Source organism: Somniosus microcephalus, chromosome 5 (genome assembly GCF_052327205.1).
Source record: "Somniosus microcephalus isolate GS21.2 chromosome 5, FLI_Smic_1.0, whole genome shotgun sequence".
NCBI lineage: Eukaryota > Metazoa > Chordata > Chondrichthyes > Squaliformes > Somniosidae > Somniosus > Somniosus microcephalus.
The window spans coordinates 237494385-237506819 of record NC_140991.1 but is presented as its reverse complement, the minus strand read 5'-3'; the positions used below and the strand labels follow the sequence as shown (position 1 = coordinate 237506819).

Genomic DNA, 12435 nt, shown 5'->3' with positions numbered 1-12435 from the left:
ACAGGAGGACATTAATAATCTTGCAGAATGGGCATATAATTGGCAAATGAAGTTCAACACAGATAAATGTGAGGTATTACATTTTAGTGGGAAGAATAGTGAGGTCACTTATTACAATACTTGGAGGTTGCGAGTCTAGGTGAGGTAGAGGAACAAAGGGATCTCGGAGTCCAAATACACAAATCACTAAAAGTTGCGACACAGGTTAGCAAGGCCATAAAAAAAGCAAACCAAGCACTAGGGTTTATTTCTAGAGGTATAGAATTGAAAAGTAAGGAAGTTATGCTAAACCTGTATCGAACCTTAGTTTGACCACACTTAAGAGTACTGCGTACAGTTCTGGTCGCCATATTATAAAAAGGATATAGAGGCACTGGAGAGGGTGCAAAGAAGATAAGGATGATACCAGAAATGCGAGGGTATACATATCAGGAAAGGATGAACAGGCTGGGTCTCTTTTCTCTTGAAAAAAGGCGGAGGGGTGACCTATTAGAGGTCTTTAAAATTATGAACAATTTTGATAGAGCGGATACAGAGAGAATGTTTCCACTTGTGGGGAAGAGCATAACTAGAGGCCATCAATATAAGATAGTCACCAAGAAATCCAATAGGGAATTCAGAAGAAACTTCTTTACCCAAAGAATGGTGAGAATGTTGAACTCACTACCACAGGGAGTGATTGAAGCGAATAGTATAGATGCAGTTAAGGGGAGGCTGGATAAGCATATGAGGGGAAAGGGAATAGAGGGTTATGCTGATAGATTTAGAGGAGGAAAGACGGGAGGAGGCTCGGGTGGAGCATAAACGCTGGCATGGACTGGTTGGGCCGAATGGCCTGTTTCAGTGCTGTATATCCTATGTAATAGTTCACTTTCTGGGCCGGATAGGTTGATTGGCATTGCATTAACAATTATCATGTAATTAAAAGGTCATACTCGACCAACCTTATTGAATTCTTTGAAGAAGTAACAGCTCTGACTTTCCTTGGTGAGTTTAATTTGAGTATAATGTGCAAATCCAGCAAACGGAGAGGTTGAGGATGAGCTGCCGTTTGTGCGAGGCAAACTGTGGTGCAATGTAAATCGACCAGCAATTTATGGCAATTCACATCTCACAGCGCATCTCGTTAAAAGAGCAGGAACTCCCGAGCACCAGTGATTTAAAAGAAGCAGCAGCAGAGAGCAGCAGCTGATACCAGACAAACAAAACGAAAAACTCAAAAAGTTACGTCATAGTCAACACAGAGTGAGGAGTGGTGGAGCACAAGGAATTAGAGCTAAGTATTTAAATTGTCATTTATCGAAACATTAAGAGAATAATATCCTTTAGGTCAATAAATATGACCAAGGAGCTAAAGAGTCTAAATAGATCTAAGGGGACAAAATGAACTAAGTAGGGGGAACCAAAATTAAACATCCAATTTGCATTTTCCACATCTGCAGTAAATGTCTCTAGCTTGAGACACTTTGGCTCAGAGTCTTTGAGCTGGAGTGCGAGTCAGAGACATAAGGGAGGGGGAGGAATTTTAGGATAGTTTTCTCCAAAGTGCAGTCACACCTCAGAGGAAAGCACAGGTGCAGGAAGGGGGTAGTGTGACTGTTAGTCAGCAGGGAAGGGGGAACCAAAGGGAGATAGAGAAGGTCCCGCAGACACTGGTCCTGTCCAATAGGTACATTGTACTTGCTACCTGTGAGGATAAGGATGCAGGCTGTGGGGTAGACATCCAGAATGCTAACCATGGCACTGTGGAGCAGAAGGCAGTTCAAGGTGGGGGCAGGGGAGTGCAGAATAAAAAAGTTGTAGTCATAGGGAATTCAATTATTAGGGGGCTAGATAGTGTCCTCTGCAGTCACAACCGAGAGTCTAGAAGGGTGTGTTGCCTACCTACTGCAAAGGTAAAGGATATCTCAGAGCAGCTGGAGAGGAACTTGGAAAGGGAGGGGGAAGATCCAATTGTCGTGGTCCATGTTGGGACCAATAACATAGGGAAGAAAAGGGAGGAAGTCCTGTTAAGGGAATATCAGAAATCAGGAAATTAAAAGACAGGACCTCATGGGTAGTTATCTCAGGATTACTACCCGAGCCACATGCTAATTAGCATAGGGATAGGCAGATCAGGAAGGTGAATGCATGGCTGAAAAACTGGCATGGGAAGGAGGGGTTCCATTTCATGGGACACTGGCACCAGTACTGAGACAGGAAGGAGCTGTTCTGCTGGGATAATGGAATCTTTATTCAAAGATGAAATAGAAAAACATCTAGAACCTGGTAAAATATAGTAAAGATTAGTTAGCACAGATTTCAAAAGGAAAGCTCATGCTGGACCAACCTTATTGAATTCTTTGAAAAAGTAACAGAAAGGGTAGCTAAGGGTAATGCAGCAGACGTAATAAATGTTCCCTTTAAGCTGTGCGGCTGCGCAGCAATCTGGAGGCCCCATGCAGCCAGCTCACCGGCTTTTGAATGGAAAACAGCGCGTGCGCAAATATTTGAATGGGCTATGCAGCCCGTTAAATGGGCTGCGTACCTCCCCAAAAAATTAAACAGAACATTGGACGTAATATATTTGGATTTTCAAAAGGCCTTTGATAAGTTACTGCATAGTAAACTCATGACTAAGGTCAGAACGTGTAGTGTCAGGGGAGAAGTAGCAGAATGGATAGCAAGCTGGCTACAAAACAGAAAACAGAGAGTAGGGGTTAAAAGTAGTTACTCAGACTGCCAAAAGGTGGGAAGTGGTGTTCCACAGGGATCGGTGCTGGGATCACTGTTGTTCACCATTTACATAAACAATTTGGACTTGGGAATCGGAAGTACAATTTCTAAATTTGCAGACGACACCAAATTGGGGGGTGTAGTTAATACAGAGTACGACGACAAAATACAGGAAGACATTAATCAACTTGAAGAATTGGCCTGTAATTGGCAAAAGAACTTCAATCAAGGTAAGCGTGAGGTGGTAAATTCTGGTAGGAAGAATAAGGACGTCACTACTCCTTGGCAAATAAGTGTCTAAATGGGGTGGAGGAGCAGAGGGGTTTCGGGGTACGGATACACAAATCACAAAGTAGCGACGCAGGTTAAAATACCGCAAAAAAAGCACTGGGGTTCATTTCTAGAGGGATAGAATTGAAAAGCAGAGAAGTTATGTTAAATATGTATAGAACCTTGGTTAGAGTACTTTGAACAGTTCTGGTCTCCATATTGGCCCGTATTTTCTGATCGCAGGCCTCCCGGAAAAATCTACGCCCTTACCTGAGGGCTCCCGGGACGCACACACTTCCGATCCTGGGCCTCTCCAAACTCCAAGTGCGCAGGGCACATGTATCCCAGAGGTGCAGGTAGTTTGCAGCGTCCCTGGGATCACGTGAGCCATGGGGAGCCAATCAAAGAAGGGAGTCTCCCTTCATACACTTGACAGGAAGACCTGTCAAACACATGAATGGAGATCACCTCAAAAACATAGTAAAACTTTAAATAATTGTTTTTTAATCACATTTTTAAAATGACTTAAAATTACAATAAATTAAATATTTTAAACAAAAATTTAAATTTTTGAAAAAAATAAAGTTTTTTTTACAGGGCTAAAAATAAACTACCTTTTTTAAAAGTGTTTTTAAATGATAAATCAGTGAAAACATTTTTTTTTTTTTTTTACTTTTTTCAACTCTTATCCTGCTTTTACCAGGTGTAAGAATTTGTAAGGGTTTTCTGCGGGCGGAGGGTCTCCAAAAAGTGGAACTATCAGCCCACAGAGGCCCTTCTCCAGGGCAGCCAGAGGATCTGTCAAGAGCATTCTTGACAGTTTGGAAATGCTGGTTTTCCGCGCATGCACTGTGTATGCCTGAAACCGGCATTTCCGATGTCCCTACGGGTGGGTACACAGCGCGTACCCACCTGTAGGGATCGGAATATCTGGGCCATTATATAAGGGTATAGAAGCACTGGCAAAGGTGCAAAAAAGATTTACTAGAATTATACCAGTTATACCTATCAGGAAAGATTGAACAGGCTGGGTCTCTTTTGTCTAGAAAAGAGAAGGCTGAATGGGTGACCCGATAGAAGTCTAAGATTATGAAAGGGTTTTATAGGGTAGACGTAGAGAAAATGTTTCCACTTGCGGGGGAGACCAGAACTAGGGGTCATAAATATAAGCTAGTCACTATTAAATCCAATAGTGAATTCAGGAGAAACTTCTTTGCCCAGATAGTGGGTAGAACGTGGAAGTCGCGACCACAAAAAGTAGGAGGCGACTAGCATAGATGCATTTAAGGGGAAGCTAGATAAACACATGGGGGAGAATGGAATAGAAGGATATGCTAATAGGGGTTAGATGAAGAAGGGTGAGAGGAGGCTCATGTGGAGCATAAACAATGGCATGGACCTGTTGGGCCGAATGGCCTGTTTCTGTGCTGTAAATACTATGTAATCTCTTCTTCACCGAACTTGCTGGCTGAATTGCGCATTAATAACAGTGTGCATCGTCAATTCGCCGTTATTTTTCCAGCAAGATTTGGGCCATTAACACACAGGGGTAGAGTTTCCCCTTTGGGTGCAATTGGCAATTCTGGCGCAAATTGCACCCGTTTTGAAAAGAGTTCACCCCCCCACCCAAGTTCCACGCAAACTAATTTGCATATTGTCAAACGCAAAATCTGCCACGATCCAGCACAATTGTTTTAACAGCGTTTTAAAATGTAATTTAAAAAAATTTGCTTTAAAAAATATTCCTTGATATATTTAAGAGTGATAATTTGGCTAAGTTTGATTAATACAGCTGAAAATGGGTTTATCACAAAAAATAAGCATTTTAAATCAGTGTCAGACCAAGTTTAAATGGCTGAAAATGACTTAAAAAAAGTGACTATTTTCTAGTTAGATTGGGGTACAGTAGTCAGTTCCTTAGTAAATTAAAAATATAAATTTCAAAACCTTTCAAAACATACCCATTAGTGTCTTTGGAGCTTCATCGAAGGCCTGCAAACGAGAGCAATTAGCGGAAACCCAATGGTGATTAATTCACACTGGGGGCGTGACCAGTCTTGTGTTGAGGGGGGTTGGGCCTGCTTCTAGTGCAATGCTTTTAAACTTGTGCAAAAATCTTGGAAACTCGATCTGCGCCGATCGCAATTTGCACTTAAAATTCTGCAATCTTTTGTGCATGTTACACCGATATCGGGGGAATTGTGCCCAAAAAACCAGCACAATTGATTGGAAACTCCAGGCCATAGTGTTAATGAGATTTATCTCTGGCACTCAGCTTTGACAAAGGATTTTCAGTGGTGTTTTCAGTTTGCTGCATGCAAATTTCCTTCTTTGGAAGGTGGGCCTCGCTAAGTTTAGCCTTAAAATTTGTAGCATGACAGTAGTTAAGCCCTAACGTGAAGTGAAGACCTTCTTCAACTGTTGGGAGGCTTTTTGACCACAGGAGAATCATAGCAGAGCTTCATTCTTTCCTCACCCAATGTCCAGATAATGTCTTGAAGTACTTTGATGCTTCTAAAGTTTCAGTGTCACTTTCAACTGAAACATTATGAAATTGTGAGCCACAAGAGGGCTTAAGGAAATAAGCTGCATGTTGAAATCGGAGGCCTGGCTTTCAACAATTTAAATATCCTTACTTGTGGTTATAGGCCAGGAAAATGAATCTATACCCAGCCTTCTTTGTTTTCTTACAAGCAGTACTTTTCTCTGTGAATAACACTGAAGGTACAAGAATGTAGTCAGCATAAGTAACTTTTTTTTTGACTTGCAGCTTTTCAGTACCAGCACAATAATCATAAATTACAATTTTATGTAGATTTTTTGTTGGTGCAAGCAATACTTGCTGGTCTTTTGCATGCAACATACGCCTAGGCTTCACCTTCCTCTTTGCAGCTCATCAATGTGCACGCTTATATTAATCTTTTTCAAGGACTGTAGTAGCATTTTGGTAGCAAAGTAAAACATTAAAAAAGCTTAACATATTTCAGTTTCTGGTCACAAATTTATCTATGTGATGCTGCTGACCTCTAATTTCAAAAGATTAAGAAAATCCTGCCCATCGATAAAATGCGCTTTTAATTGTGAAGAGTATTAGTTCTGGAGTCAATTCATTGCAATCAAGTCAAACCGTGAAAGCCTCGTGTTGCTTGGTTGAAGATTACAGAATGTCACCTACCTTGTCACTGTCCAGAGTGTTCTGTGAGGTCCGTGATGCAATGGAGATTGTGTCGGGCTGACTGCTTGCATCTCCCTGACTGTCTAGTTCTTCTCCATCCCTGAAATAAAACAATAAATAGTCTCATTCTCTTTACAAAAGAACAATAAAATGTAGGAGCAGGAGTAGGTCATTTGGCCCCTTGAGCCTGCTCCGCCATTCAATAAGATCATGGCTGATCTGATCTTGGCCTCAACTCCACTTCCCTGCCCGCTCCCCATAACCCTCGACTCCCTTATCGTTCAAAAATCTGTCTATCTCCACCTTAAATATATTCAATGACCCAGCCTCCACAGCTTTCTGGGGAAGAGAATTCCAAAGATTCACAACCCTCAGAGAAGAAATTCCTCCTCATTTCCGATTTAAAAGGGTGCTCCCTTATTCTGAAATTATGCCCCCTAGTTCTAGATTTCCCACAGGGGAAACATCCTCTCTGCATCTACCCTGTCAAGCCTCTTCAGAATCTTACATGTTTCAATAAGATCCCCTCTCATTCTTCTAAACTCCAATGAGTATAGGCCCAACCTGCTCAGTACTCCAGGTGTGCTCTCACCAACACCCTGTACAGTTGTAACAGGACTTCCCTACTTTTATACTCCATTCCCTTTGCAATAAAGGCCAACACTCCATTTGCCTTCCTAATTACTTGCTGTACCTGCATGCTAACTTGTTGTGATTCATGTACAAGGACCCCCGATCCCTCTGTACCTCAACATTTTGTAATCTCTCCCCATTTAAATAATAATTTGCCTTTTTATTTTTCCTACCAAAGTGGATAACCTCACATTTTCCCACATTAAACTCCATCTGCCAGATTTTTGCCCACTCACTTAGCCTATCTATATCCCTTTGGAGATTCTTTCTGTCTGCCACACAATTTGCTTTCCCACCTATCTCTGTATCATCAGCAAATTTGGTTACATTACACTCAGTCCCTTCATCCAAGTCATTAATATAGATTGTAAATAGTTGAGGCCCCAGCACCGATCCCTGTGGCACCCCCCTAGTTACAGTTTACCAACCTGAAAATGACCCATTTATCCCAACTCTGTTTTCTGTTAGTTAGCCAATCCTCTGTCCATGTTAATATATTACCCCCAACCCCGTAAGCTCTTATCTTGTGAAGTAACCTTTTATGTGGCACCTTATCAAATGCCTTTAGCACTTCTGACGAATTTCAAGAGATTGTGGTCCTTGATTATTATAAATCTCCTATTATAGCAATTTTTTTGTTGTTGCTGCAAGTTCAATTAGTAGATGATGTTAAATCTCAATAAGGTGGACTTGCCCCAGCACCCCGCCCAATAAAAACATTTGTTTATTGTTGTATCCGTGTGTTAATGGAGACACGGAATGCAGGAGTTGGTTTAACAGGTGTTTACTGAACAAAGTCTGGAGGTGAACTAAAAGATACAAGACGCTATACAGGCTTATATACCCGAGTGGTCACTACCGGTATTACAGTACACAGGGGCTCTTAAAGGTACATACACTACAATTCCTCCCCTTTTAGATAATTAGTACATAACATTTTAAGTAATCATTAATTAACATGTTTACAAGAACAATAATCTACACATTTGCTGCAGTTAATCAATTATAAGTCAGTCTCTCTGGAGGCTTCCTGACTCGGTCCGGATAACGCCTCGGTGGTGTAGTAGTTTTCGGTGGTGTAGTAGGTTCTTTTGGCAAGGTCGATTCGGCTTGAATGCCAGTGTCGGGTTCATCTGGTTCCAGTATCACCGGATCGGAGGTAGATACTATGGGTATCTCTGCTTCATCATTAGGCGTATAGAGTTGTGGTGTAGGTTGTCCCTTTTCGGATGACTCTATGATCTGGTCAGCATGGCGCCTTATTATGCTTTCTCCAATGTCCACGGTATACATCAGCGGTCCTAGTCGTGTGCAAATAGTTCCAGGCTGCCATTTCTCGGTACGGTAGTCCCGGGCCAAAACTTGTTGACCTATCTGGAAGGTTCTAGTTGGCCTTTCATTCATGCCTTGAAATTGCCGGTTCTCTACGTCCCTTCTGATGTTTGGCTTGATCAAATCCAGCCGGCCTCTTAGTCTTCTATTGAAAAACATCATGGCGGGAGTTTGGTTTGTAACCACATGTGTTGCATTCCTGTACGCAAACAAGAAGTTATCTACCTTATGTTGTAGATTCATGTCTTCATTACCCATGGCCTTTATGGCCTTGTTGAAGGTCTGGACAAACCTTTCAGCTAATCCATTGGTGGCGGGATGGTATGGGGCGGACGTGTAGTGCTTAACCCCATTGTTTTTTTTAAGAACTTCCTGAATTCTTCGGACACAAATTGCGGTCCATTATCAGAACAGATCTGTTCAGGCAGCCCATTCCTGGCAAATATGGTCCTTAATACTGTGATGGTTTTTTCCGTGGTGGTGGAGGACATCTTTATTGCCTCCGGCCACTTGGAGTGTGCATCCACCGCGATTAAGAACATTGAGTCCATAAATGGACCAGCAAACTCGATATGTACCCTTTGCCATGGAGATGAGGGCCACTCCCATGGATGTAGAGGGGCTTGTGGTGGGACGTTTTGGACCTTCTGGCATCCTAGACAGCTCTTGGTCATTTCTTCGATGTCTCCATCGATACCTGGCCACCACACAAACGCTCTGGCTAGGTTCTTCATTTTCACTCCACCCAGATGCCCCTCGTGAAGCTCCTTTAGCACTTTATCCTGGAGTTTGGGTGGAATCACCACTCTGGATCCACACATCAAGGTTCCTCGGCACACTGACAGCTGTTCTCTTCTTTGCGAGAATGCTGGCAACAGTGGTTCGCCATGTGCTGGCCATCCCTTCACCGCTAAATCGTAGACTCGAGAGAGAGTCGGGTCATTTCTCGTTTCCTTTTCAATGGTAGAATTTGTTACTGGTAGACATTCCACTATGGTTGAGTGGAACATCTCCACTGGGTCCACTGTAGGTGCCTCTTCTACCGTTGGCAACGGTAGGCGCGATAAACCGTCAGCATTCCCATGCTGTTTTGATCCTTTGTATTCTATGTAATATTGGTGTGCCCCTAGGAAAAGGGACCACCTCTGTAGCCTTTGCGCTGTCATAATGGGAACGCCCTTTTTAGGGTTGAATATGGAGACGAGGGGTTGATGGTCAGTCAACAAGGTAAATTTTTGTCCGTGTAGGTAATGGTTGAATTTCTTCACTCCCCACACCAGACTGAGTGCTTCCCTGTCGATCTGGGCATAGTTACGCTCAGCTGAGTTCAATGAGCGTGACGCAAAAGCTATCGGCCGCTCCGAGCCATCAGGGAATCTATGCGATAATACCGCTCCTACGCCGTAAGGGGATGCATCGCCCGCCAGTCTGATTGGCAGTGATGGGTTGTAATGAGCCAACACTTCCTTGGATGTGATCAAGCCTTTGCATTTATGGAAGGCACGTTTACAGTCTTCGCTCCATTTCCAAATTATTCCCGTTTGTAGCAGTGCGTTAAGAGGGTGCAGAACAGTTGACAAGTTCGGTAAAAATTTATGATAGTAATTTATCAATCCCAGGAACGACCTTAATTGTGAGACATTTTCAGGTGCTGGGGCTTTTATGACCGCTTCAATTTTTTCAGGTGACTTATGCAACCCTTCTTCGTTAATTATATGGCCACAATATATTTGTTTCTGGAAAAATTCGCACTTGGGGCGATTTGCTCGTAGGCCCCGTTCTCTCAGCCTAGTGAGCACCTGCTCCAAATTGGCAAGGTGCTCGTTGTCGTTTTCTCCTGTTACAAGGATGTCGTCTAGGTAGCATTGAGTCCCTGGAATCCCTTGCAGGACTTGCTCCATAGCTCTTTGCCAGGTAGCTGGAGCTGATGCTACTCCGAAAACCAGTCGATTGTACTGGTACAGGCCTTTGTGTGTGTTTATCGTGAGATACTTTTTAGAGGCCTCCTCAACCTCCATCTGTAGATATGCCTGTGCCAAGTCAATTTTGGTGAAACGTTTCCCTCCGGATAGTGAGGCGAAAATATCTTCTATCACAGAATCACAGAAACCCCACAGTGCAGATAGAGGCCATTTCGGCCCATCGAGCCTGCACCGACACATATCCCATCCGATCCCCGTAACCCCTACACCAACACATATCCCACCCTATCCCCGTAACCCCACGTATTCAATCCCCCTAACACTAAGGGTCAATTTATCATAGCCAATCAACCTAACCCGCACATCTTTGGACTGTGGGAGGAAACCGGAGCACCCGGAGGAAACCCACGCAAACACGGGGAGAATGTGCAAACTCCACACAGACAGTCATCCGAGGCCGGATTCGAACCCGGGTCTCTGGCGCTGTGAGGCAACAGTGCTAACCACTATGCCACCGTGCTGCCCTACTGTACCGTGACACGGACCGGGTTTACAGTCACCTTGAAGTCCCCACAGATGCGAATTTTTCTCTGTTCTTCAGATTTATCATTATTCAACGTTTTCTTCATGACCGGGGCGATGGGTGTTGCCCACTCGCTCCAATCTACCTTGGATAACACGCCTGCCTTTTCCAAATTCTCCAGCTCTGCCTCGACGGCTGGACGAATTGCGTATGGCACCGGCCTTGCCTTAAAAAACTTGGGAATTGCCGCATCTTCTACTTTTATTGAGGCGGTGACGCCTTTCAAGGTTCCTAGTTCCTGTTGAAACACTTCTTTGGCGTTGGCCAAGATGTCTTTTAATCGTTCAGGTATGACGTCATCATCATTTTTTTTCTTACTGGTCACCGTCAGTGCCTGAATGGAGTGCCAGTCTAAACGTATCTTCCTGATCCATTCACGTCCCAACAGCGGTGGACCACCACCTTGCAGAACGTATAAATACAACTTCTGTATTTCCTTGCTGTTGTATACAACAGGCACCCTTATTTTCCCTCTGGGGTATACTTTCTGCCCCGTATATGTCTTCAAGATAATGGATGTGTCTTTCAAAGGTATATGCGGAAATAGCCGCTCGTAATCCCGTCGACTTATGACGGTCAGAGCTGATCCTGTATCTAGCTCCATTTTAACTGGGGACCCTGCTATCGTGAGGGTAACCCAAATGATCTGGTAATCTTCTTTGGCAATTACATTATGTAATTTGAGACAGCTTAGTCTCTTGTTTCCGGAGTCACTATCGCTCTTCTGGTCTTCGGAGCTACTGTCCGTCATCATTTGTACCTTTCTGTACTTTTCCTTATTGATTTTTTTTCTGTCAGTGGATTTTTTGTTTCCAGATCGGCATACACGTGCAATGTGTCCCATCTTTCCGCATTACCTGCATGCTTTGTCCTTGAACCAGCAGTCCCTCTGGTCATGGGTGGATCTGCCGCAGCGATAACATCTCTCGAAACCCCGTGTCATTTCATGGGTGCCGAAGTCCTGTGGCTTTTGCTGTATCTCTGCAGCTCCTCTTGCTGCTGCTTCGTATGATACAGCCACACTGAAAGCCTTGTCCAGTGTCAAATCTTTCTCAGAAAGTAGCCTTTTCTGTGTTCCTTCACTTAGGAGACCGCAGACGAATTTGTCTCGTAGAGAATCTGCCAGTCCTGCCCCAAATTGGCAGTGCTTTGACAGCTTTCTTAATTCGGTGAGGTAATCAGCGTTACTTTCATTCTTGTGCTGATTCCTCCTGAAGAATTTGAATCGTTCCGCTATCAGCAGCGGTGTTGGGTTTAAGTGCTCCTGTAGGGTATCAACAATCTCCTTAAAATTTTTGTCCATCGGTTTGGCTGGAGTGATTAAGTTTCGTAACAGCCCGTATGTCCTTGCGCCCATCAGATTTAGAAGTACCGATGCCTTTTTATCATCCGCTACTTCATTCGCCTTGCAATATACCTCCACTCTTTCCACATATGTGGTCCAATCCTCTATATCACTATCGAAAGCAGTAATATTGCCAGTCTTAGGCATCTTGAAAATCAAAAATGGCGCCTCCCGCGCTTTCCTTTCTTCCCTGCCGAGAAAAAATGGCGCCTCCCGCGTTTTCCCGCCGCTGACAACGCTGTTCTCCGCGGTTTTTATTTACACAGATATTTTTAATAGTTGGAGACTCGTTCCCGCCGGACTCTCTGGGACTTTTCCCTCCCTCTGCTTGGTCCGAACGCCGACCTGCTTTGCAGCACCAGCCGTCTCCCGAGTGCTCCACCCTCCGTCTCTGTTTGCCTCCGCCTTCCGACTTGCTGCTCGGCCCCGCTGCAGAGCCACCCGATCGAGCCCCAGCCCA

The 12435-nt window shown here is 43.9% G+C and overlaps 1 protein-coding gene across 5 annotated transcripts in view; it reads right to left on the bottom strand.

Moving 5' to 3' along the window:
• LOC147117613 (triple functional domain protein) overlaps nucleotides 1–12435 on the bottom strand; it is an 862300-nt gene that overhangs the window by 297578 nt on the left and 552287 nt on the right. For all 5 annotated transcript variants that reach the window (XM_085988742.1, XM_085988743.1, XM_085988739.1 and 2 more), the window contains one exon: nucleotides 6161–6260. In XM_085988742.1, coding sequence (XP_085844868.1) covers nucleotides 6161–6260 — 100 coding nt within the window. The remainder of the gene's footprint in view (nucleotides 1–6160; nucleotides 6261–12435) is intronic.